A 27,109-nucleotide genomic window follows, 5' to 3' on the forward strand; every position below is an offset into this window, starting at 1 on the left:
TCCCTCCTCTCAGACTGACCATCAGATGAGTCAGCCTCACCGCTGCTCCCTCCTCTCAGACTGACCATCAGATGAGGCAGCCTCACCGCTGCTCCCTCCTCTCAGACTGACCATCAGATGAGGCAGCCTCACCGCTGCTCCCTCCTCTCAGACTGACCATCAGATGAGGCAGCCTCACCGCTGCTCCCTCCTCTCAGACTGACCATCAGATGAGGCAGCCTCACCGCTGCTCCCTCCCCTCAGACTGACCATCAGATGAGGCAGCCTCACCGCTGCTCCCTTCCCTCAGACTGACCATCAGATGAGGCAGCCTCACCGCTGCTCCCTCCCCTCAGACTGAACATCAGATGAGGCAGCCTCACCGCTGCTCCCTCCCCTCAGACTGACCATCAGATGAGGCAGCCTCACCGCTGCTCCCTCCTCTCAGACTGACCATCAGATGAGGCAGCCTCACCGCTGCTCCCTCCTCTCAGACTGACCATCAGATGAGGCAGCCTCACCGCTGCTCCCTCCTCTCAGACTGACCATCAGATGAGGCAGCCTCACCGCTGCTCCCTCCTCTCAGACTGACCATCAGATGAGGCAGCCTCACCGCTGCTCCCTCCTCTCAGACTGACCATCAGATGAGGCAGCCTCACCGCTGCTCCCTCCCCTCAGACTGACCATCAGATGAGGCAGCCTCACCGCTGCTCCCTCCCCTCAGACTGACCATCAGATGAGGCAGCCTCACCGCTGCTCCCTCCTCTCAGACTGACCATCAGATGCAGGCCATCAGTCCAGTAAAAAAATTAATTACGTTATCACTTACACTTAAACACTCCGAAGTTTCTAAAACTGTTTGAATGATGTCTGTGAGTATAACAGAACTCATATGGCAGGCAAAAACCTGAGAAAAAATCCAAACAGGAAGTGGGAATTCTGAGGTTGGTAGCTTTTCAACCAAGCCCCTATTGAATACACAGTGGGATATGGATGAGTTTGCACTTCCTACGGCTTCCACTAGATGTCAACAGTCTGTAGAACCTTGTCTGATGCCTCTACTGTGAGGTGGTGCCGAAGGAGACAGGAATTAGTCAGGTCTGCCATGAGGTGACCATGCTCTGACCATGGGCGTTCACATGAGAGGGAGCTCTGTTCCATCGCACATCTGAAGTCAATGTAATTTTCCGGTTGGAACGTTACTGAAGATTTATGTTAAAAACATTCTAAAGATTGATTCAATACTTCGTTTGACATGTTTCTATTGACTGTTACGGAACTTTTTTACATTTCGTCTGCTTTTAGTGAACGCGCTTCCTGACTTTGGATTTGTTTACCAAACACGCTAACAAAAATAGCTATTTGGACATAAATGGACATTACCGAACAAAACTAAAATTTCTTGTGGGAGTCCTGGGAGTGCATTCCGACGAAGATCAGCAAAGGTAAGTGAAGATTTATAATGCTTTTTATGAGTTTTGTTGACTGCACAATTTGGCAGGTAATTGTATGGCTTCCTTTTGTGGCTGAACGCTGTTCTCAGATTGAATATTGTGCTTTTGCCGTAAAGCTTTTGAAATCTGACACAGCGGTTGCATTAAGAACAAGTGTATCTTTAATTCTATGTAAAACATGTATCTTTCATTTTTATTTATTTTTATTTTTTTTATTTCACCTTTATTTAACCAGGTAGGCTAGTTGAGAACAAGTTCTCATTTGCAACTGCGACCTGGCCAAGATAAAGCATAGCAGTGTGAACAGACAACACAGAGTTACACATGGAGTAAACAATAAACAAGTCAATAACATGGTAGAAAAAAAAAAAGAGAATCTATATACAATGTGTGCAAAAGGCATGAGGTAGGCAATAAATCGAATAATTACAATTTAGCAGATTAACACTGGAGTGATAAATCATCAGATGATCATGTGCAAGAAGAGATACTGGTGTGCAAAAGAGCAGAAAAGTAAATAAATAAAAGCAGTATGGGGGGTGAGGTAGGTAAATTGGGTGGGTAGTTTACAGATGGACTATGTACAGCTGCAGCGATCGGTTAGCTGCTCGGATAGCAGATTTTTAAAGTTGTTGAGGGAGATAAAAGTCTCCAACTTCAGAGATTTTTGCAATTCGTTCCAGTCGCAGGCAGCAGAGAACTGGAAGGAAAGGCGTCCAAATGAGGTTTTGGCTTTAGGGATGATCAGTGAGATACACCTGCTGGAGCGCGTGTTGCAGGTGGGTGTAGCCATCGTGACCAGTGAACTGAGATAAGGCGGCACTTTACCTAGCATAGCCTTGTAGATGACCTGGAGCCAGTGGGTCTGACGACGAACATGTAGCGAGGGCCAGCCGACTAGGGCATACAGGTCGCAGTGGTGGGTCGTATAAGGTGCTTTAGTAACAAAACGAATGGCACTGTGATAAACTGCATCCAGTTTGCTGAGTAGAGTATTGGAAGCTATTTTGTAGATGACATCGCCGAAGTCGAGGATCGGTAGGATAGTCAGTTTTACTAGGGTAAGTTTGGCGGCGTGAGTGAAGGAGGCCCTGTTGCGGAATAGAAAGCCGACTCTTGCTCTGACTTTGGATTGGAGATGCTTGATATGAGTCTGGAAGGAGAGTTTGCAGTCTAGCCAGACACCCAGGTACTTATAGATGTCCACACATTCTAGGTCGGAACCGTCCAGGGTGGTGACGCTAGTCGGGCGTGCGGGTGCAGGCAGCGAACGGTTGAAAAGCATGCATTTGGTTTTACTAGCGTTTAAGAGCAGTTGGAGGCCACGGAAGGAGTGTTGTATGGCATTGAAGCTCGTTTGGAGGTTAGATAGTACAGTGTCCAAGGAAGGGCCGGAAGTACATAGAATGGTGTCGTCTGCGTAGAGGTGGATCAGGGAATCGCCCGCAGCAAGAGCAACATCATTGATGTATACAGAGAAAAGAGTCGGCCCGAGAATTGAACCCCGTGGTACCCCCATAGAGACTGCCAGAGGACCGGACAACATGCCCTCCGATTTGACACACTGAACTCTGTCTGCAAAGTAGTTGGTGAACCAGGCAAGGCAGTCACTAGAAAAACCGAGGCTACTGAGTCTGCCGATAAGAATATGGTGATTGACAGAGTCGAAAGCCTTGACCAGGTCGATGAAGACGGCTGCACAGTAATGTCTTTTATCGATGGCGGTTATGATATCGTTTAGTACCTTGAGCGTGGCTGAGGTGCACCCATGACCGGCTCGGAAACCGGATTGCACAGCGGAGAAGGTACGGTGGGATTCGAGATGGTCAGTGATCTGTTTGTTGACTTGGCTTTCGAAGACCTTAGATAGGCAGGGCAGGATGGATATAGGTCTGTAACAGTTTGGGTCCAGGGTGTCTCCCCCTTTGAAGAGGGGGATGACCGCGGCAGCTTTCCAATCCTTGGGGATCTCAGATGATACGAAGGAGAGGTTGAACAGGCTGGTGATAGGGGGTGCGACAATGGCGGCGGACAGTTTCAGAAATAGGGGGTCCAGATTGTCAAGCCCAGCTGATTTGTATGGGTCCAGGTTTTCCAGCTCTTTCAGAACATCTGCTATCTGGATTTGGGTAAAGGAGAAGCTGGGGAGGCTTGGGCGAGTAGCAGCGGAGGGGGCGGGGCTGTTGGCCAAGGTTGGAGTCGCCAGGAGGAAGGCATGGCCAGCCATTGAGAAATGCTTGTTGAAGTCTTCGATTATCACGGATTTATCGGTGGTGACCGTGTTACCTAGCCTCAGTGCAGTGGGCAGCTGGGAGGAGGTGCTCTTGTTCTCCATGGACTTTACAGTATCCCAGAACTTTTTGGAGTTAGAGCTACAGGATGCAAATTTCTGCTTGAAAAAGCTGGCCTTTGCTTTCCTGACTGACTGCGTGTATTGGTTCCTGACTTCCCTGAACAGTTGCATATCGCGGGGGCTCTTCGATGCTATTGCAGTTCGCCACAGGATGTTTTTGTGCTGGTCGAGGGCAGTCAGGTCTGGAGTGAACCAGGGGCTATATCTGTTCTTGGTTCTGCATTTTTTGAACGGAGCATGCTTGTCTAATATGGTGAGGAAGTAACATTTAAAGAATGACCAGGCATCCTCAACTGACGGGATGAGGTCAATATCCTTCCAGGGAACCCGGGCCAGGTCGATTAGAAAGGCCTGCTCGCAGAAGTGTTTTAGGGAGCGTTTGACAGTGATGAGGGGTGGTCGTTTGACCGCGGACCCGTGGCGGATACAGGCAATGAGGCAGTGATCACTGAGATCTTGATTGAAGACAGCAGAGGTGTATTTGGAGGGCAGGTTGGTCAGGATAATGTCTATTAGGGTGCCCATGTTTACGGATTTAGGGTTGTACCTGGTGGGTTCCTTGATGATTTGTGTGAGATTGAGGGCATCAAGCTTGGATTGTAGGACTGCCGGGGTGTTAAGCATATCCCAGTTTAGGTCACCTAACAGAACAAACTCTGAAGCTAGATGGGGAGCGATCAATTCACAGATGGTGTCCAGGGCACAGCTGGGAGCTGAGGGGGGTCGGTAGCAGGCGGCAACAGTGAGTCATCAAAGTTTATGATGAGTATGTATGTTATTTAACATTTCTGAACATTTCTGAACATAGCGCCAATGTAAACTGAGGTTTTTGGATATAAATATGAGCTTTATCGAACAAAACATATATGTATTGTGTAACATGAAGTCCTATGAGTGTCATCTGATGAAGATCATCAAAGGTTAGTGAAAAATTACTGTGTTTGTCTGTGATTTTGCGGTGACCTAACATAATCGTTTGTGGTGCTTTCGCTGTAAAGCCTATTTGAAAATCGGACACTTTGGTGGGATTAACAACAAGATTACCTTTAAAATGGTATAAGATACATGTATGTCTGAGGAATTTTAATCATGAGATTTCAGTTTTTTTTTAATTTGGCGCCCTGCACTTTCACTGGCTTATATCATATCAACCCATTAACGGGATTGCAGCCATAAGAAGATAACAAACGATCTATTACCAGGGTGATCATATACCTTACAGGTCTTAGAAGAAATTAAAAAAAAACACTGGCAGGGCAATTCAAGCCAAGACCATATGCAGTAATAATGTATTGGGCCTATAAACCTACTGCACAATCCTAATTTCTACAGAACTGTTTTTAAAAATAGGTCAATGTTGCATAAGGCTTACGTTTTTTTAAAGTCAGGGTTAAAACTAGGAATGCATGATATATCGGTATCGGACGATATTAGCTAAAAATGACAACATCGGTATCGGCCCGATGTCTAGTTTAATGCCCCGATTTGTAAAACAGACGTCAAAGCTGACGTGCATACCTATATAACGTAGGTACATGACGTAATGACGCCACGTAAAATGTAGCGCTACACGTGCAACACAGCATTCCTAACCTAGCCCACAATGTCTGCTGTGTGTATCGAGCGGTCAACAAGTCCAGCAGTCATTTGAAATAGTAAGAACATTTCAGCAAGGCAACTCAAAGGCGAAATCCATTAAAGCCAAGATAATGGAATTCATTTCCTTTTCCAATCAACCGTTCTCTGTCGTGGGTGGTGTTGGCTTTCGCCGACTGGTCGAGCACCGGTACACACTACCAAGTGCGCTGTTTTTCAGATGTTTCCCTACCGGAGTTACACAGTAATAGCGTCACTGCTATTAGCTTCACGACATACATACTATGGAACGCCGTTTGGGTCTTTGCCTGTCAAAAAACATTGCTAGAGGGGGTGCGGAGACTCACCTGGTAGTGGTTTGGGGTTGCTAGAGGGCGTGTGGAGACTCACCTGGTAGTGGTTTGGGGTTGCTAGAGGGGGTGCCGAGACTCACCTGGTAGTGGTTTGGGGTTGCTAGAGGGGGTGCCGAGACTCACCTGGTAGTGGTTTGGGGTTGCTAGAGGGGGTGTGGAGACTCACCTGGTAATGGTTTGGGGTTGCTAGAGGGGGTGCCGAGACTCACCTGGTAGTGGTTTGGGGTTGCTAGAGGGGGTGCCGAGACTCACCTGGTAGTGGTTTGGGGTTGCTAGAGGGGGTGCTGAGACTCACCTGGTAGTGGTTTGGGGTTGCTAGAGGGGGTGTGGAGACTCACCTGGTAGTGGCTTGGGGTTGCTAGAGGGGGTGCTGAGACTCACCTGGTAGTGGTTTGGGGTTGCTAGAGGGGGTGCCGAGACTCACCTGGTAGTGGTTTGGGTGGGGGCAGTTTGGGGTTGCTGGAGGGAGTGTGGACACTACAGATCTTAATGAAGCCAGCCATCAGCATGATCAGAGCAATGCCCATCAATAGCACTGCCCACCAGTGAGCCTGGAACCAGAAGAAAAACACAAAGAAATGGAGATATATTTTTCATAAACACACAACAACTTCTAACAACATCTGTCCACTAAAGTCCACAAAGAAAATACAATTGTTTTTGTGTTATCCTCCATGGTATTCTTTATGCATGCGTCTGACTGGTCGGTTGCACGTACTGCCAAATTCTCTGAAACGACGTTGGAGGCGGCTTATGGTAGAGAAATTAACATTAAATTCTCTAGCAACAGCTCTGGTGGACATTCCTGCAGGCAGCATGCCAATTGCTCGCTCCCTCAAAACTTGAGACATCTGTGGCATTGAGTTGTGACAAAACTGTACATTAGCATTTTATTTTCCCCAGCACAAGGTGCACCTGTGTAATGATCATGCTGTTTAATCAGCTTCTTGATATGCCACACCTGTCAGGTGGATGGATTATCTTGGCAAAGGAGAAATGCTCACTAACAGGGATGTAAACAAATCTGTGCACAAAATTTGAGAGAAATACGTTTTTTGTGCGTATGAAACATTTCAGGGATCTTCTATTTCAGCTCATGAAACGCAGGACCAACACTTTTTACATGTTGCGTTTATATTTTAGTTCAGCACAACAACACAAGCTTATCGACAACAAAGCTTATCGAAACACGTTGCTATACTCGTGCTGCTGCAGTGCAAGTTGTAGCTGGAGTGGAAGTAGGGAAAAATTTGCATTTTATGGCTTATAAAAGTGTTGAACAATGTGTTGACAGTAGGCAGAATTCTACCTTCAGACACATGAACGAGTTCAACATGGGAACACTTTGCAGTGAAATACATAGTAAGTCAGAATTACAGTCATGGGAATATAGTGACCTTTTCTGGTCAGCTGACAGAATCAGTCAGTCAGTCAGTAAGCTACGTACCACTATTCACTCAGTCGGTAAGCTACGTACCGCTATCCACTCAGTCGGTAAGCTACGTACCGCTATCCACTCAGTCGGTAAGCTACGTACCACTATCCACTCAGTCGGTAAGCTACGTACCACTATCCACTCAGTCGGTAAGCTACGTACCACTATCCACTCAGTCAGTAAGCTACGTACCACTATCCACTCAGTCAGTAAGCTACGTACCACTATCCACTCAGTCGGTAAGCTACGTACCACTATCCACTCAGTCGGTAAGCTACGTCCCACTATCCACTCAGTCGGTAAGCTACGTCCCACTATCCACTCAGTCGGTAAGCTACGTCCCACTATCCACTCAGTCGGTAAGCTACGTCCCACTATCCACTCATTCTGTAAGCTACGTCCCACTATCCACTCAGTCGGTAAGCTACGTCCCACTATCCACTCAGTCGGTAAGCTACGTCTCACTATCCACTCAGTCGGTAAGCTACGTCCCACTATCCACTCAGTCGGTAAGCTACGTCCCACTATCCACTCAGTCGGTAAGCTACGTACCACTATCCACTCAGTCGGTAAGCTACGTACCACTATCCACTCAGTCGGTAAGTTACGTACCACTATCCACTCAGTCGGTAAGCTACGTACCACTATCCACTCAGTCGGTAAGCTACGTAACACTATCCACTCAGTCGGTAAGCTACGTACCACTATCCACTCAGTCAGTAAGCTACGTACCACTATCCACTCAGTCAGTAAGCTACGTACCACTATCCACTCAGTCGGTAAGCTACGTATCACTATCCACTCAGTCGGTAAGCTACGTATCACTATCCACTCAGTCGGTAAGCTACGTATCACTATCCACTCAGTCGGTAAGCTACGTATCACTATCCACTCAGTCGGTAAGCTACGTACCACTACCCACTCAGTCGGTAAGCTACGTACCACTATCCACTCAGTCAGTAAGCTACGTACCACTATCCACTCAGTCAGTAAGCTACGTACCACTATCCACTCAGTCGGTAAGCTACGTACCACTATCCACTCAGTCGGTAAGCTACGTACCACTATCCACTCAGTCAGTAAGCTACGTACCACTATCCACTCAGTCGGTAAGCTACGTCCCACTATCCACTCAGTCAGTAAGCTACGTACCACTATCCACTCAGTCAGTGAGCTACGTACCACTATCCACTCAGTCGGTAAGCTACGTACCACTATCCACTCAGTCGGTAAGCTACGTACCACTATCCACTCAGTCAGTAAGCTACGTACCACTATCCACTCTGCAATGTTTTCATAGAGCTCAGGGTTGAAGATGGCCTTCTTCAGTCTGGCCAGAGGGCCGTCCGCGTCCACCAGCCGACACTTCATGAACACGTCACAGTAGCCCTTGAAGTCGTTGCAGGGAGACCCCGCGGGCAGCGTGGTGATTTTCTTATTGAAGAACCGGGCCAGTTTCTCTGAGCCTGTACTGCTGCAGGTGTTGGGGTTCACTGCAAGACAATCAACTAATAATAACTTTTATAGCACTAGTCATTTATTTAACCTTTATTTAACCTTTATTTAACCTTTATTAAACTTGGCAAGTCAGTTAAGAACAAATTCTTATTTACAATGACGGCCTACCGGGGAACAGTGGGTTAAATGCCTTGTTCTGGGGGCAGAACGACAGATTTTTACCTTGTCAGCTCAGGGATTCGATCCGGCAACCTTTACAGTTACTGATCCGACGCTCTAACTATTCATTACATAAATAATCCCAAAGCCCTTTAAAAACCTTGTCATACAATGTAGTTGTCATACAATGTAGTTGTCATACAATGTGGTTGTCATACAATGTGGTAAAAGTAAGGCTGAAAAATTCCAGAAAAGATACTTGGTTTTTCAGAAAACCTGGATTGGAGTATTCCCAGAATCACGAGGGAATGTTCCAACTGGGAATGCTCCAACTGGGAATGCTCCAACTGGGAATACTGCAACTGGGAATACTCCAACTGGGAATACTGCAACTGGGAATACTGCAACTGGGAATGCTCCAACTGGGAATGCTCCAACTGGGAATGCTCCAACTGGGAATGCTCCAACTGGGAATGCTCCAACTGGGAATACTCCAACTGGGAATACTGCAACTGGGAATACTGCAACTGGGAATGCTCCAACTGGGAATGCTCCAACTGGGAATGCTCCAACTCCAACTGGGAATGCTCCAACTGGGAATGCTCCAACTGGGAATGCTCCAACTGGGAATGCTCCAACTGGGAATGCTCCAACTGGGAATACTGCAACTGGGAATGCTCCAACTGGGAATGCTCCAACTGGGAATGCTCCAACTGGGAATGCTCCAAATGGGAATGCTCCAACTGGGAATGCTCCAACCGGGAATGCTCCAACTGGGAATGCTCCAACTGGGAATGCTCCAACTGGGAATGCTGAAAAACGCAGCAACTTTGGGAAAGTATCTAGAATTTTGCAACCCTGCTGAAAAGGACTTAATACTACTGAAATATGCCCCTAAAACATGTTAATGTTAACGTCAGGACATAATACCACTGAAATACGCCCCTAAAACATGTTAATGTTAACGTCAGGACATAATACCACTGAAATATGCCCCTAAAACATGTTAATGTTAACGTCAGGACATAATAGCACTGAAATATGCCCCTAAAACATGTTAATGTTAACGTCAGGACATAATACCACTGAAATATGCCCCTCAAACATGTTAATGTTAACGTCAGGACATAATACTACTGAAATATGCCCCTAAAACGTCAGGAATCCAGTTAAGAGAGTAGTGCTCACACTCTTTGGGGTAGAGTGACCTGAGGCGGCAACACACACACACACACACACACACACACACACACACACACACACACACACACACACACACACACACACACACACACACACACACACACACACACACACACACACACACACACACACACACACACACACACACACAAACAAGCAGGACTCACTCTTCTCGTTACAGCAGACGTGGCACAGCTCGTCAGTCTCGTCCTTGCCCTCCACGCTGGCACAGGTACAGACCTCCAGACCATACTTCTCACAGATGGAGCCAGAGCAGCCCTGGAGGAGGAGCACATGGAGGAGATGGGTCAAACTCAAATTACTTTTATATTTAAGGTGTATTTTATTTTGGAATTGTAGACATGTGTAGCTAAAAGTAGAATTTCAGCAAACATAGGCATTTGTAAGTGAATAAAATAAAAAGGTTCCTGGTATTTGAGATTAAGTATAAAATATTACAGTCAAGCAGCATCAAGCAATCACTATTTTAAAGCTAGAATCCTTAGTTGCTCCATCCATTTTTTTACTTATAAATTGATGACACATACACCCATTGATTGTTGAAGAATAGAACTTATAAATGCCTCAACTGTCGTACCACATCAGAACCCAACATAGAAGTCTGTTTGACCCCAATGTTTGTAAACAACACCAACGTAAACAAACACTGTAGAGCCTCATAACATGGTTCAACTATAATGGTTGTATCATGTATGGTCAGTCCTTGCATCCGTAGCTCTGTCCATGAATTTGACAGTGGTTACATTTATCCGGGTCGATCCGTCCGCTTTTTACCCAAACAGAGGCGGGGTGTTTCAATTACAAGCGTTTCGCTACACTCGCATTAACATCTGCTAACCATGTTAACCATGCTAACCAATACAATTTGATTTGATTTGGCACTCAGCCATTACAATGTTTTCCTGTGAGGGAGGGAGCTTCATATGTGGTGACTGATAAATTGGTAGACAGACAGACAGTAGGGTTGGGTTCAGGAAGTACACTGAAATTCAGGAAGTACACTGAAATTCAGGAAGTACACAGAAATTCAGGAAGTACACAGAAATTCAGGAAGTACACAGAAATTCAGGAAGTACACAGAAATTCAGGAAGTACACTGAAATTCAGGAAGTACACAGAAATTCAGGAAGTACACTGAAATTCCAATTCTCTTCAATGCTTTTCAAATGAGGAACATTTGGAATACTTTCTGAATTGACTGGAATTGAAATGGAATTGACCCCCAAACCTTGAAGGTAGCCAGGTATTTAACTACACACTTCAGGTAGCCAGGTATCCACTCACCCCGTTGAGGCAGACTTGAGTCTCTCCGTGGCAGGCGGTGAAGTTGGCCTTGGGTTCTGAGGTGGGGCACTGAGCCGTACCCCCGTTACACATGCCCTGATGGGCACACTCAGACTCTTCACGACACTTCTCATTACGACCTTTATAGAAGCACTCAGGAGTACAGCACAGGCCCTGGCTAGGACTGGGGGAGGGAGAGAGGGGGGGGGGGGGGGAGGTTAAAATAACTAAATGACAGAAATAACACTTTAATTCCCACTTTAACACTTTAATTCCCATGACATTTGCATGGTAACTAAGTGTGCAGGAGTATCTATTCCTTAGCTTGTGTCACTTCCTGCACCACAGGTTAGAAAAAAAAAACTAGAACAGAATAGCATTGTACTGTATCGCAGCTCTTAAAAAAGGGCTACCGTATCTTACCTGCAGACTTTGTTGGGTTTTAGTTTACACTTCCTGTTGTCAGGCTGCCCGGCGTCATAGCAACACTGATCTCTGCACTGATCGCTGTATCCACAGTCACACTCCTCCCCTGGTTCCACTAACCCATTACCACAGATGGGCTGGCCTGACTCTGCATGAGGAGGCAGATAGAACACACACACGTTAGGAAATGACATTTAAAAACAACACATTTTATCTGTGACACAGCGTAGATTTCCAAACATCTATACTTTACCAAAATTCCAAGGCTTTCCAGGAATCCAAGTTGAAGGATTCTGGGAATCCTCCAACAGCGATTTCCTAAAAACCTTAGAAGTTTCCAGAATTCTGCAACCCTTACACACAGCTTTAAACACCCAAACTAAGGGCTAATCTCAAACACCATAGACAGCAGTGGAAACATCCCGACAAAGCAGCTTTAAACACCATAGACAGCAGTGGAAACATCCCGACAAAGCAGCTTTAAACACCATAGACAACAGTGGAAACATCCCGACAAAGCAGCTTTAAACACCATAGACAGCAGTGGAAACATCCCGAACAAAGCAGCTTTAAACACCATAGACAGCAGTGGAAACATCCCGACAAAGCAGCTTTAAACACCATAGACAGCAGTGGAAACATCCCGACAAAGCAGCTTTAAACACCATAGACAGCAGTGGAAACATCCCGACAAAGCAGCTTTAAACACCATAGACAACAGTGGAAACATCCCGACAAAGCAGCTTTAAACACCATAGACAGCAGTGGAAACATCCCGACAAAGCAGCTTTAAACACCATAGACAGCAGTGGAAACATCCCGACAAAGCAGCTTTAAACACCATAGACAGCAGTGGAAACATCCCGACAAAGCAGCTTTAAACACCATAGACAGCAGTGGAAACATCCCGACAAAGCAGCTTTAAACACTATAGACAGCAGTGGAAACATCCCGACAAAGCAGCTTTAAACACCATAGACAGCAGTGGAAACATCCCGAACAAAGCAGCTTTAAACACCATAGACAGCAGTGGAAACATCCCGACAAAGCAGCTTTAAACACCATAGACAGCAGTGGAAACATCCCGACAAAGCAGCTTTAAACACCATAGACAGCAGTGGAAACATCCCGACAAAGCAGCTTTAAACACCATAGACAGCAGTGGAAACATCCCGACAAAGCAGCTTTAAACAACATAGACAGCAGTGGAAACATCCCGACAAAGCAGCTTTAAACACCATAGACAGCAGTGGAAACATCCCGACAAAGCAGCTTTAAACACCATAGACAGCAGTGGAAACATCCCGACAAAGCAGCTTTAAACACCATAGACAGCAGTGGAAACATCCCGACAAAGCAGCTTTAAACACCATAGACAGCAGTGGAAACATCCCGACAAAACAGCTTTAAACACCATAGACAGCAGTGGAAACATCCCGACAAAACAGCTTTAAACACCATAGACAGCAGTGGAAACATCCCGACAAAACAGCTTTAAACACCATAGACAGCAGTGGAAACATCCCGACAAAGCAGCTTTAAACACCATAGACAGCAGTGGAAACATCCCGACAAAGCAGCTTTAAACACCATAGACAGCAGTGGAAACATCCCGACAAAGCAGCTTTAAACACCATAGACAGCAGTGGAAACATCCCGACAAAGCAGCTTTAAACACCATAGACAGCAGTGGAAACATCCCGACAAAACAGCTTTAAACAACATAGACAGCAGTGGAAACATCCCGACAAAGCAGCTTTAAACACCATAGACAGCAGTGGAAACATCCCGACAAAGCAGCTTTAAACACCATAGACAGCAGTGGAAACATCCCGACAAAGCAGCTTTAAACACCATAGACAGCAGTGGAAACATCCCGACAAAGCAGCTTTAAACACCATAGACAGCAGTGGAAACATCCCGACAAAGCAGCTTTAAACACCATAGACAGCAGTGGAAACATCCCGACAAAGCAGCTTTAAACACCATAGACAACAGTGGAAACATCCCGACAAAGCAGCTTTAAACAATATAGACAGCAGTGGAAACATCCCGACAAAGCAGCTTTAAACACCATAGACAGCAGTGGAAACATCCCGACAAAGCAGCTTTAAACACCATAGACAACAGTGGAAACATCCCGACAAAGCAGCTTTAAACACCATAGACAGCAGTGGAAACATCCCGACAAAGCAGCTTTAAACACCATAGACAGCAGTGGAAACATCCCGACAAAGCAGCTTTAAACACCATAGACAGCAGTGGAAACATCCCGAACAAAGCAGCTTTAAACACCATAGACAGCAGTGGAAACATCCCGAACAAAGCAGCTTTAAACACCATAGACAGCAGTGGAAACATCCCGAACAAAGCAGCTTTAAACACCATAGACAGCAGTGGAAACATCCCGAACAAAGCAGCTTTAAACACCATAGACAGCAGTGGAAACATCCCGAACAAAGCAGCTTTAAACACCATAGACAGCAGTGGAAACATCCCGACAAAGCAGCTTTAAACACCATAGACAGCAGTGGAAACATCCCGACAAAGCAGCTTTAAACACCATAGACAGCAGTGGAAACATCCCGACAAAGCAGCTTTAAACACCATAGACAGCAGTGGAAACATCCCGACAAAGCAGCTTTAAACACCATAGACAGCAGTGGAAACATCCCGACAAAGCAGCTTTAAACACCATAGACAGCAGTGGAAACATCCCGACAAAGCAGCTTTAAACACCATAGACAGCAGTGGAAACATCCCGACAAAGCAGCTTTAAACACCATAGACAGCAGTGGAAACATCCCGACAAAGCAGCTTTAAACACCATAGACAACAGTGGAAACATCCCGACAAAGCAGCTTTAAACAATATAGACAGCAGTGGAAACATCCCGACAAAGCAGCTTTAAACACCATAGACAGCAGTGGAAACATCCCGACAAAGCAGCTTTAAACACCATAGACAACAGTGGAAACATCCCGACAAAGCAGCTTTAAACACCATAGACAGCAGTGGAAACATCCCGACAAAGCAGCTTTAAACACCATAGACAGCAGTGGAAACATCCCGACAAAGCAGCTTTAAACACCATAGACAGCAGTGGAAACATCCCGAACAAAGCAGCTTTAAACACCATAGACAGCAGTGGAAACATCCCGAACAAAGCAGCTTTAAACACCATAGACAGCAGTGGAAACATCCCGAACAAAGCAGCTTTAAACACCATAGACAGCAGTGGAAACATCCCGAACAAAGCAGCTTTAAACACCATAGACAGCAGTGGAAACATCCCGAACAAAGCAGCTTTAAACACCATAGACAGCAGTGGAAACATCCCGACAAAGCAGCTTTAAACACCATAGACAGCAGTGGAAACATACCGACAAAGCAGCTTTAAACACCATAGACAGCAGTGGAAACATCCCGACAAAGCAGCTTTAAACACCATAGACAGCAGTGGAAACATCCCGACAAAGCAGCTTTAAACACCATAGACAGCAGTGGAAACATCCCGACAAAGCAGCTTTAAACACCATAGACAGCAGTGGAAACATCCCGACAAAGCAGCTTTAAACACCATAGACAGCAGTGGAAACATCCCGACAAAGCAGCTTTAAACACCATAGACAGCAGTGGAAACATCCCGACAAAGCAGCTTTAAACACCATAGACAGCAGTGGAAACATCCCGACAAAGCAGCTTTAAACACCATAGACAGCAGTGGAAACATACCGACAAAGCAGCTTCCCCTCTTCTTCTCCAGGACCTGGCTGATGTTCCTGACACTACAGACGGAGAACTTGTTGTTGTTGAGTTTGTCTCCTGATGTGGCCCGGGCGTACATGATGTAGTTCCCTTTCTCCTTCTTATCCTGGGTCTTAGACTCCCCCGGGGTGCACTCTGACCCCGAGTCATGCTGTAAGGAGGATGGAGACAAATTCGATTTTAGAATAGATTTAAACGTAGTACTACTAATGGCTACCATGTTTGTTGTAAATTACATTGCAAATGCCTTAGAAGATAGAAAGAATTGTACTCTCAATGTGTGTACACAACGTTATTCTTTTGAATAAGCTGGTAGTGTTGGGTACTGATGCTTGCCGATGGTTTCATAATTATCTCAATGACAGAACTCAGGCCATCAAGGTAGGTTGGGGTGAAATCGGGAGTTCCTTGAGTTACATAAAAAGGGGTGCCCCAAGGTTCGATACTCGGCCCACTAGTGTTTACAATCTATATAAATAACATTGGTAATGCTTTAAATACAATGATGCAGTGTTGTATTACATTGCTCCATCGGTTGGCCAATACTTTTCCAATTTGAAATCTGATTTTCAAGGACTGCAGAGGTCACTATTGGAGCTAGTGGTCAATGCAAACAAAATGCATTTTCAAGGTCCCATAACCCAGATTTTAATTAATTAATTTTATTATAATAATTTTTCTCCACAATTGCGATCCAATTACAATCTTGTCTCATCGCTGCAACTCCCCAACAGGCTCGGGAGAGGCGAAGGTCAATTCATGCGTCCTCCGAAACATGACCCGCCAAGCCGTGTTTCTTAACCCGGAAGCCAGCTGCACCAATGTGTCGGAGGAAACACCGTTCAACTGATGACCGATATCAGCTTGCAGGCGCCCAGCCCGCCACAAGGAGTCAGTAGAGCACGATGAGCCAAGTAAGTTGAAATTGAACAAAGTATTGGGTCTCCACAATTCTTTATTTCACTGTTATTATTACAGAACCATTGTTTTTAATTCAGCACCCCATATATCCATTTAAATCTGATAATTAACAGAAATGGCATTAAAAAAATTCACACCCTGGACTATATATATATATATATATATGGTAGCACAGCCTTTGGTCAAAATAACTGCAATTAAGCGCTTCCTATAGTCCTCAATGAGCTTCCTGTAGCTCTGTACTGGCAGTTTGGCCCACTCCTCTTGTACAAACTGCTCCAGTTCTCCCAGACTTGAAGGGTGTCTTCTCCCAACTGCTGTTTCCAGATCTCTCCACAAGTTTTCAATGAGATTTAGATCTGGACTCCTTGCTGGCCACTTCAGAACAGTCCAGCGTTTTGTCTTGAACCGTTCCTGGGTGTTTTTTGAAGTGTGTTTGGGGTCATTGTCCTGCTGGAAGACCCATGGCCTTCGAAGGAGACCCAGCTTTCTGACACTGGGTCTGACATTACACTCCAAAATGCCTTGGTATTCTCCTGATTTCATGATGCCATGCATACGTTCAAGGTGTCAGGATTTACCTAGGGGTCATGATTGGGGCTGTGCAAATGTTTGGTGTATTTTGAATAATTGATTATGCTTATGTTAATAGAAGGGGAGGGGTTATAAGACCCCTCCCTCCTTACATTTATAGGGTCATAGACTACAGATTAACAATACAAATTCATTGTAGAGGTTTAGAATTCCACAATTGTTTTTAGTTCTCTCTCCATTTCATTATGAAGAGGCCCCTCTGAGTAATGTGTGACTGTGAAGAAGGAGCTCTGCAGGGGAGTGGAGGAGATAAGGCTAGTCAAACATTCCACAAGAAATCAGCTTTGGGGAGTGGACGTTTACTGCTAAGTTTAAGATAACACTAAAAGCCATTGTTTATATAGGGGTTTTGGTCTCGGGAGTAAAAAAGGTAATGACTAGTCAGTGACATCACTAAGGCGGGACTTCGGTTTAACAAAACAACTTGAGACCTTTTGTTTGAGGCAGAACTTACTCGGAAACATGCGTGCTATGTTCCTGTGTGTCAACTTCTGTCTGCAATTGCATTAATAAAGGTTTTTGAATGATTTAATTAAAGATATTGTCATAATGCTAATTTCACCAATGATTGACAAAGAAGGACGTAAGGAACGAACCCTAACAAAGGTCACCGAACCTCCTCCATGTTTGACTGTAGGGAAGGTGCTTTTTTCGTTGAAGGCTTCATTTTGTTTTCTGTAACCATAGAGATGGTGTGCTTCACCAAAAAGCTCTAATTTGGTCTCGTCTGTCCACAGGAAATCCTCCCAGAAGGATTTTGGCATGTTCAGGTGTGTTTTGGCAAATTGCAGTCGGGCTTTCTTATGTCTCCCTCTCAGCAGTGGGGTCCTGCTTGGTCTCATATCCTATAACCCCCTTTTCATTGAGTTGGCGACGGACGGTGCGAGGTGAAACTGTCGTACCTTGTGTCTGAAGGTCAGCTGGAATCTGTGTGGCAGTTGGCGACGGACGGTGCGAGGTGAAACTGTCGTACCTTGTGTCTGAAGGTCAGCTGGAATCTGTGTGGCAGTTGGCGACGGACGGTGCGAGGTGAAACAGCCGTACCTTGTGTCTGAAGGTCAGTTGGAATCTGTGTGGCAGTTGGCGACGGACGGTGCGAGGTGAAACAGCCGTACCTTGTGTCTGAAGGTCAGCTGGAATCTGTGTGGCAGTTGGCGACGGACGGTGCGAGGTGAAACTGCCGTACCTTGTGTCTGAAGGTCAGCTGGAATCTGTGTGGCAGTTGGCGACGGACGGTGCGAGGTGAAACTGTCGTACCTTGTGTCTGAAGGTCAGCTGGAATCTGTGTGGCAGTTGGCGACGGACGGTGCGAGGTGAAACTGTCGTACCTTGTGTCTGAAGGTCAGCTGGAATCTGTGTGGCAGTTGATTGAGGTGTTGTCTTCACCAGTCAAACAATCCTTCTCTGTAATCTTCCATCAAGTTCTCTCTTGCGGCCACGTCCAGGGAGGTTGGCTACAGTGGCATGGGCCTTAAAGCTCCTTGATAACATTACGTACGGTGTAAACAGGAACATCAAGGTCTCTGGAGATGGTCTTGAAGCCTTGAGATTGTCCACGCTTGGCTACAATCTTGTGTCTGACCTCGGATAATTATCTTGATTTCTTTATTTTTTCTCTCTACATGCTCATTGCGGTACACACAGTGACACAAAACAGGAGAATGAGTCCTTTTCTCTATTTAAACAGGAGAATGAGTCCTTTTCTCTATTTAAACAGGAGAATGAGTCTTTTTCTCTATTTAAACAGGAGAATGAGTCTTTTTCTCTATTTAAACAGGAGAATGAGTCTTTTTCTCTATTTAAACAGGAGAATGAGTCTTTTTCTCTATTTAAACAGGAGAATGAGTCCTTTTCTCTATTTAAACAGGAGAATGAGTCTTTTTCTCTATTTAAACAGGAGAATGAGTCCTTTTCTCTATTTAAACAGGAGAATGAGTCTTTTTCTCTATTTAAACAGGAGAATGAGTCTTTTTCTCTATTTAAACAGGAGAATGAGTCTTTTTCTCTATTTAAACAGGAGAATGGGTCCTTTTCTCTATTTAAACAGGAGAATGAGTCTTTTTCTCTATTTAAACAGGAGAATGAGTCTTTTTCTCTATTTAAACAGGAGAATGAGTCCTTTTCTCTATTTAAACAGGAGAATGAGTCTTTTTCTCTATTTAAACAGGAGAATGAGTCTTTTTCTCTATTTAAACAGGAGAATGAGTCCTTTTCTCTATTTAAACAGGAGAATGAGTCCTTTTCTCTTTTCAAACTGGTTGAATGAGGGATTCTTATATTGCAGGCACCTGCAACTGTCCACAGGTGAGTTCAATTACAAAGTGAAGGAGAATCACCTGCTTGACATGTAATTATTTCGAACTACTTCTAGAAGGTGCCAATGATATTATCCTGGCCATTTTAGGATTTCTATGTGGAATAAGACAACATTTAGTTAATTATTCTGATTATTATTATTTTTTTCAACTGCAAAACCAAAGACATACGTGAATACCAAACTATGTTAAGTTTCAACAGTTTTCTAGAAGAAATTGTGCAGTATTTGAAAAGAGTGCAAAGGTGCCAATATTTTTGTCCAGGACTGTATTTCCCACAGTTGTGTCAAGTTGGCTGGATGTCCTTTGGGTGGTGGAACATTCTTGATACAAAACAGGTAACTGATGAAGTTGAAAAACACAGCAGCGTTGCAGTTCTTGACACAAACCGGTGCGCTTGGCACCTGCTACCGAACCCTGTTCAAAGGCACTTAAATCTTTTGTCTTGCCCATTCACCCTCTGAAATGGCACATACACAATCCATGTCTCAAATGTCTCAAGGCTTGAAGATCTTTCTTTAACCGGTCTCCTACCCTTCATCTACACTGATAGAAGTGGATTTAACAAGTGACACCAATAATGGATAATGGAAAGTATTCTGAGCCCTTGACTTTTTACACATTTTGTTACGTTACAGTCTTATTCTAAAATGTATGAAATATATTTTTTTCAGCAAAAACAGTTTAGTCATTTTTGCTAAAATAAATTAACTAAAAAACTGATTCAGACCTTTTGCTATGAGACTCGAAATTGAGCTCAGGTGCATCCTGTTTCCATTGATCATCCTTGAGAGGTTTCTACAACTTGATTGGAGTCCACCTGTGGTAAATTCAATTTATTTCACATGATGTGGAAAGGCATACACCTGTCTATATAAGGTCCCACAGTTGACATGGCATGTCAGAGCAAAAACCAAGCCATGAGGTAGAAGGAATTGTCCATAGAACTCCCGAGACAGGATTGTGTCGAGGCACAAATCTGGGGAAGGGTACCAAAACATTTCTGCAGCATTGAAGGTCCCCAAGCACACAGTGGCCTCCATCATTCTTAAATGGTGGAAGTTTGGAACCACCAAGACTCTTCCTAGAGCTGGCCGCCTGGCCAAACTGAGCAATCGGGGGAGAAGGGCCTTGGTCAGGGATGTGAGAAACAAGATTCTCTGGTCTGATGTCACCAAGATTGAACTCTTTGGCCTGAATGCCAAGCGTCACGTCTGGAGGAAACCTGGCACCATCCCTACGGTGAAGCATGGTGGTGGCAACATCAACGTCAGGATCGAAGGAAAGATGAACGGAGCAAAGTACAGAGAGATCCTTAATGATAACCTGCTCCAGAGCGCTCAGGACCTCAGACTGGGGCAAAGGTTCACCTTCCAACAGGACAATGACACAAAGCACACAGCCAAGACAACGCAAGAGTGGCTTCGGAACAAGTCTCTGAACGTCCTTGAGTGACCCAGACAGAGCCCGGACTTGAACCCGATCGAACATCTCTGGAGAGACCTGAAAATAGCTGTGCAGCAACGCTCCCCATCCAACCTGGCAGAGCTTGAGAGGATCTGCAGAGAAGAATGGAAGAAACTCCCCAGATACAGGTGTGCCAAGCTTGTAGCGTCAAACCCAAGAAGACTCGAGGCTGTAATCGCTGACAAAGGTGCTTCAACAAAGTACTGAGTAAAGGGTCTGAATACTTATGTAAATATGATTTCTTGTTTTATTTAAATAAATTAGCAAAAATTCACTTTTTGCTTTGTCATTATGGGGTATTGTGTGTAGATTGATAAGAAAGAAAAAAAAGCTTTAATACATTTTAAAAAGGCTGTAACGTAACTTTATCTATCATCATTAATTCAATTTAGACGTACACATGACCAAACCCGGCTTGGATAACACTAGAGGCCCCTTCGGTCTCCAGAGTTGGGAAAAGCTGATTTTTAGTTTTTTTTATTATCTTGCACCCTTTATGTGGAACAACTCACAGAGCTCTCTGAAATGAGATGTTCTGGTCCCCCTTTTGGTCTGTTTAGTAATGATCGGAGACCTCTGATAAATCCAGGCTGTATCACAACCGGCCGTGATTGGGAGTCCTATAGCGCGGTGCGCAATTGGCCCCAGCGTTGGCTGGTGTAGGCCGTCATTGTAAATAAGAATTTGTTCTTAAATAAATAAAAATGTATGTTTTTCTTAATTATGTTTTGTAATGTTGTATATTTTGTGTTTGTATTTTATGCAGGACTCATCTGTAAAAAAAGAGAGCCTAGTCTCAGTATGACTTCCCGGTCAAAATAAAAGTTTCATAAATTGTCCTCTAAGAAAAAAAGATTCACAGGCTCGTAACAGTTTACACAAACACCAAAACTACAACTCATCTCCCAGACATGACATTTCCTGTTGCATCTCTATATCCAGTAACGACAGCAGATAAACAGAGACAACACAGAGAAAGAAGAGCTCTATGGCTGTGTTTACACGGCAGGCCGATTCTCATCTTTTACCCAAATATTGTCAAAAGACCAATTACTGAAAAAAAGAAGATTTGGGCTGCCTGTGTATACACAGTCTATGAGATCTCCCATCAGCCTAGGTTATCCCAAGTGGCGCAGCGGTCTAAGGCACTGTATCTCAGTGCTAGAGGCGTCACTACAGACCCTGGTTCGATTCCAAGCTGTATCACAACCGGCCCAGCGTCATCCGGGTTGGGTTTGGGCCTGGGGTAGGCTGTCATTGTAAAATAAGAATTTGTTCTTAACTGACTTGCCTAGTTAAATAAATAATGCATCTAACTCACAGGCGAGCCAAAGTTGTGTCCTATTTCATGTGCGAAGGTGATGTGTGAGACTTTAGGAGGGACGTGAGAGGCGTAGTTCTGCACTGTGATGATGCCGGTATTCAGGGACTTCTTCTTCCCGTCAGAGTACAGCTTACTTTTCTCACAGATCCCTCCAGAACTCCCTGTGGATACACAGTCAAGTATTAGTGAGGGGTAGGATTATCCTCTCATAATGATGAACCCAATTTGGGAATACAAAACTGGATAACACAAGTTTATCAAATAAAAAGACTCAGTAAACAAGGGAAAAAGTAGGAGAGATGCTCAATAATAAAAAGTCAGGAATAGGGCTAATTTCATAAGACAGAAAGACTGACTGATTCCATGACAACGTCTGTCATTCCAGCGTGTAATATCTGCTGTTGATCTACAGGGTGTAAGAAGTGTAACTGTAATGTGTGTAAATAGTGAAAAGGAAGTCTTATGGACCTGCAGGAGCTCCGACCCAGGCCAGGCCCAGAACACCATCATCAAAGTCCCTGTCAGTGAAGACGTAGGCCAGACAGTAGTCGTCATGGTTCTGCTCAGAGTTCAGCTCTAGGAACTTCTCCACGCCGATGTTAGCGAAGCGGAATGGGTTGGACCGGTCCCGCTCATCTGTAGTGGTGTTTATCTGGAGCAGGGAGTGGTCAAATGTTGTGTTGATAAGACGTGGAAACAGGAAGTGACATCATGAAAGACAACAGGAAGTGATGGTGATGACTGCTGAAGAGGCCGAGGGACAGCGGAGACTTTGAATCGCTAAAACGGAATGCACTTTGTGACAACTGTTTTTGTAAAAAAAAGGGTTTTAGAAATATAATTTAATTTGATTGATGCCAGGTCAAACAACTAGGCAGGGAGGGACTCACCCGTATCCTCTTGACCATAAAGCTGATGTTACGGATGCCCATGAAGTCTGTTCCCTGGTAGATGGCATCTATAGCCTTGACGTGACTAGAGATCTGAGACATAACATACATCAGTATTCACATCATTATTATGGAATAGAAAAAAACTGCAAACGTCTGAAAGCATTGTTGACATGTTTTCCCATAATCCACTTGGTGTTATTGAGGACTAGTGTGTGTGTGTATCATCCAGTACACCTGTGCGATAACAGCTTCCCTGGTCTTGTAGTACTTGAAGAAGAGGTGGTCTGTCTGGATGAAGAGCTGACAGGTGTTCTTTTCTATCTGAGCCATCCTCCTCTTCCTCAGCAACACCGGGTCACTGGACGCCTCCTCAGAATGGAGCTCCTGGGAGGAGGAGGGGGATGAGGAGGAGGATGAGGAGAGAGATGTAAAGGATTAAATATTGTTATTGTAGACTGTATTGTACCAACATTTCCCCATGGGGATAATAAATCCACTCTCTTATATAGTATTATAGTGTTATAAACCCCTTTTGGCTGAAGCTCAGATGAGATGTTGAGGCAAGAAGTTGATGCAATATGCAGTATGTTAGTATCCACTCCAATTAAAAATACTTACACGGAGTATCATCACATAGCTCAATAGAGGAAACAAAGCTATGAGTACTGAATTTGTTTCCCTTCCAGTTCCATGCTTACTGCTCCTTATGTTGAAAACCACTATCGTATAATGTGTATGGGTTAAACAATTCCAGTGACTTTTCCCAAAACTCCCAGAAGTCCTGGTTGAACGATACCAAGTTTCGTGCCTTTTCCTTCCGATTCAGGGAATCTTCCAACTGGGAATTCTGGAAAGTCTAGGGGTTTTTGGGGAAAGTTTCCAAAAATTGTGTGTTAAAATCACCTTGGCTGGCTTCTCTATGGCAGTGGCTTGGTACTTTGTCATCCTCTCAAACACTGAGTGGCCGGCACAGCCCCCCTCCGGACCATACTTGTGGGGATAGTCTAGGAGAGAGATGGACATGAATTGTTTAGATAACATTTTCCACTAAAAGCTCATATAAATCTTACTCACTCTACACCTTGTTGTGTCGTGACAAGGTAGGGGTGGTATACAGAGAACAGCCCTATTTGGTAAAAGACCAAGTCCATATTATGGCAAGAACAGCTCAAATAAGCAAAGAGAAACAACAGTCCATCATTACTTTAAGACATGAAGGTCAGTCAATCTGGAAAATTTGAAGAATTTTAAAACGTTTCTTTAGTTGCAGTCGCAAAAACCCATCAAGCGCTCTGATGAAACGGTCTCTCATGAGGACCGCCACAGGAAAGGAAGACCCAGAGTTACCTCTGCTGCAGAGGATAAATTCATTAGAGTTACCAGCCTCAGTAATTGCAGTCTAAAATAAATTCTTCACAGAGTTCAAGTAACAGACACATCTCAACATCAACTGTTCAGAGGAGACTGCATGAAATCAGGCCTTCGTGGTCAAATTGCTGCAAGAAACCACTAATAAAGGACACCAATAAGAAGAAGAGACTTGCTTGGGCCAAGATACACGAGCAATGGACATTAGACCGGTGGAAATCTGTCCTTTTGGTCTGATGAGTCCAAATTTGAGATTTTTGGTTCCAACCGCCGTGTCTTTGTGAGACGCTGAGTAGGTGAACCGATGATCTCTGCATGTGTGGTTCCCACCGTGAAGCATGGAGGAGGAGGTGTGATGGTGCTTTGCTGGAGACACTGTCAGTTATTTATTTAGAATTCAAGGCACACTTAACCAGCATGACTACCAAAGCATTCTGCAGCGATACGCCATCCCATCTGGTTTGCGCTTAGTGGGACTATCATTTGTTTTTTAAAAGGACAATGACCCAAAACACACCTCCAGGCTGTGTCAGGGCTATTTGACCAAGAAGGAGAGTGATGGAATGCTGCATCAGATCACCTGGCCTCCACAATCACCTGACCTCAACCCAATTGAGATGGTTTGGGATGAGTTGGACCGCAGAGTGAAGGAAAAGCAGCCAACAAGTGCTCAGCATATGTCAAAATCAAATCAAATTTTATTGGTCACATACACATATTTAGCAGATGGTGTAGAGAAATGCTTGTGTTCCTAGCTCCAACAGTGCAGTAGTATCTAACAATTCACAACAATACACACAAATCTAAAATTAAAAGAATGTAATTAAGAAATATATAAATAATAGATCGAGCAACGTCGGAGAGGCATTGACTAAAATACAGTAGTATAGAAAACAGTATATACATATGAGATGAGTAAAGCAGTATGGAAACATTATTAAAGTGACTAGTGTTCCATTATTAAAGTGGCCAGTGATGCCAAGTCTATGTATATAGGGCAGCAGCCTCTAAGGTGCAGGGCTGCATAACAGGGGGGAAGCCGGGCAGTGATGGCTATTTAACAGTCTGATGGCCTTGAGATGGACCGAGAGACTGCTTCTGAGGTCAGTATACCTATACTGACCTCACCTTCTGGATGATAGCGGGGTGAACAGAACGTGGCTCGGGTGGCTGATGTCCTTGATGATCTTTTTGGCCTTCCTGTGACATCCGGTGCTGTAGGTGTCATGGAGGGCAGGTAGGTTGCCCCCGGGGATGCGCTGGGCAAACCGCACCACCCTCTGGAGAGCCTTGCGGTTGAGGACGGTGCAGTTGCCGTACCAGGCGGTGATACAGCCCGACAGGATGGTCTCATTTGTGCATCTGTAAAAGTTTGTAAGGATTTTAGGGGCCAAACCAAATTTCTTCAGCCTCCTGAGGTTGAAGAGGCGTTGTTGCGCCTTCTTCACCACACTGTGCGTAGGTGGACTATTTCAGATCGTCAGTGATGTACGCCGAGGAACTTGAAGCTTTCTACCTTCTTCACTGCGGTCTCGTCGATGTGGATAGGGGTATGCTCCCTGCTGTTTCGATCAGCTCCTTTGTTTTGTTGACGTTGAGTGAGAGGTTATTTTTCTGGCAACACTCTCCCAGGGCCCTCATATCCTCCCTGTAGGCCGTCTCGTCATTGTTGGTAATCAAGCCTACTACTGTTGTGTCGTCTGAAATCTTGATGATTGAGTTGGAGGCGTGCATGGCCACGCAGTCGTGGGTGAACAGGGAGTACAGGAGGGGGCTGAGAACGCACCCTTGTGGGGCCCCGGTGTTGAGGATCAGCGAAGTGGAGGTGTTGTTTCCTACCTTCACCACCTGGGGTCGGCCCATCAGGAAGTCCAGGACCCAGTTGAACAGGGCGGGTTTCAGACCCAGGGCCTCAAGCTTAATGATGAGTTTGGAGGGTACTATTGTGTTGAATGCTGAGCTATAGTCAATGAACAGCATTCTTACATAGGTATTCCTCTTGTCCAGATGGGATAGGGCAGAGTGCAGTGCCATGGGTATCAGGTAAGGTAAAGGTGATATGATCTTTAACCTCTCTGGGATATTCGGGGAAAGTGCAGGGCGCCAAATTCAAAACAACAGAAATCCCATGATTAAAATTCCTCAAACATACAAGTATTTCACACCATTTTAAAGATAAACTTGTTGTAAATCCAGCCACAGTGTCTGATTTCAAAAAGGCTTTACGATGAAAGCAAACCAAACGATTATGTTAGGTTAGTCAAACAGTCTAAAACTGTTTGAATGATGTCTGTGAGTATAACAGAACTCATATGGCAGGCAAAAACCTGAGAAAAATCCAACCAGGAAGTGGGAAACCTGAGGTTTGTAGGTTTTCAACTCTTTGCTTATCCAAGATACAGTGGAAATGGGGTCATGTTGCACTTCCTAAGGCTTCCACTAGATGTCAACAGTCTTTAGAACCTTGTTTGATGCTTCTACTGTGAAGTGGGGGCGAATGAGAGGAGATTGAGTAAGGTCTCTCCCAGAGTGCCACGAGCTGACCATGCGCATTCATGTGAGAGTTAGCTGCGTTCCATCGCATTTCTGGAGACAAAGGAATTCTCCGGTTGGAACATTATTGAAGATTTATGTTAAAAACATCCTAAAGATTGATTCTATACATCGTTTGCCATGTTTCTACGGACTGTAACGGAACTTGTTGGACTTTTCATCCGTACTTTCCGCAGGACTTGCCC

At 44.8% G+C, this 27,109-nt stretch overlaps 1 protein-coding gene across 1 annotated transcript in view; it reads right to left on the reverse strand.

The window, feature by feature from the left end:
• The window catches only part of LOC139584199 (disintegrin and metalloproteinase domain-containing protein 10-like), a 53,720-nt gene that overhangs the window by 12,150 nt on the left and 14,461 nt on the right, over positions 1-27,109 (reverse strand). The window contains exons 5-15 of the mRNA XM_071415761.1: positions 23,907-24,007; positions 23,238-23,387; positions 23,001-23,093; positions 22,579-22,762; positions 22,108-22,271; positions 15,457-15,640; positions 11,719-11,869; positions 11,296-11,479; positions 10,158-10,269; positions 8,443-8,663; positions 6,160-6,286 (exon numbers count right to left, since the gene is read on the reverse strand). Coding sequence (XP_071271862.1) covers positions 6,160-6,286; positions 8,443-8,663; positions 10,158-10,269; positions 11,296-11,479; positions 11,719-11,869; positions 15,457-15,640; positions 22,108-22,271; positions 22,579-22,762; positions 23,001-23,093; positions 23,238-23,387; positions 23,907-24,007 — 1,671 coding nt within the window. The remainder of the gene's footprint in view (positions 1-6,159; positions 6,287-8,442; positions 8,664-10,157; positions 10,270-11,295; positions 11,480-11,718; positions 11,870-15,456; positions 15,641-22,107; positions 22,272-22,578; positions 22,763-23,000; positions 23,094-23,237; positions 23,388-23,906; positions 24,008-27,109) is intronic.

The sequence above is a fragment of the Salvelinus alpinus genome, chromosome 9, assembly GCF_045679555.1.
Source record: "Salvelinus alpinus chromosome 9, SLU_Salpinus.1, whole genome shotgun sequence".
In the NCBI taxonomy this organism is placed as follows: domain Eukaryota; kingdom Metazoa; phylum Chordata; class Actinopteri; order Salmoniformes; family Salmonidae; genus Salvelinus; species Salvelinus alpinus.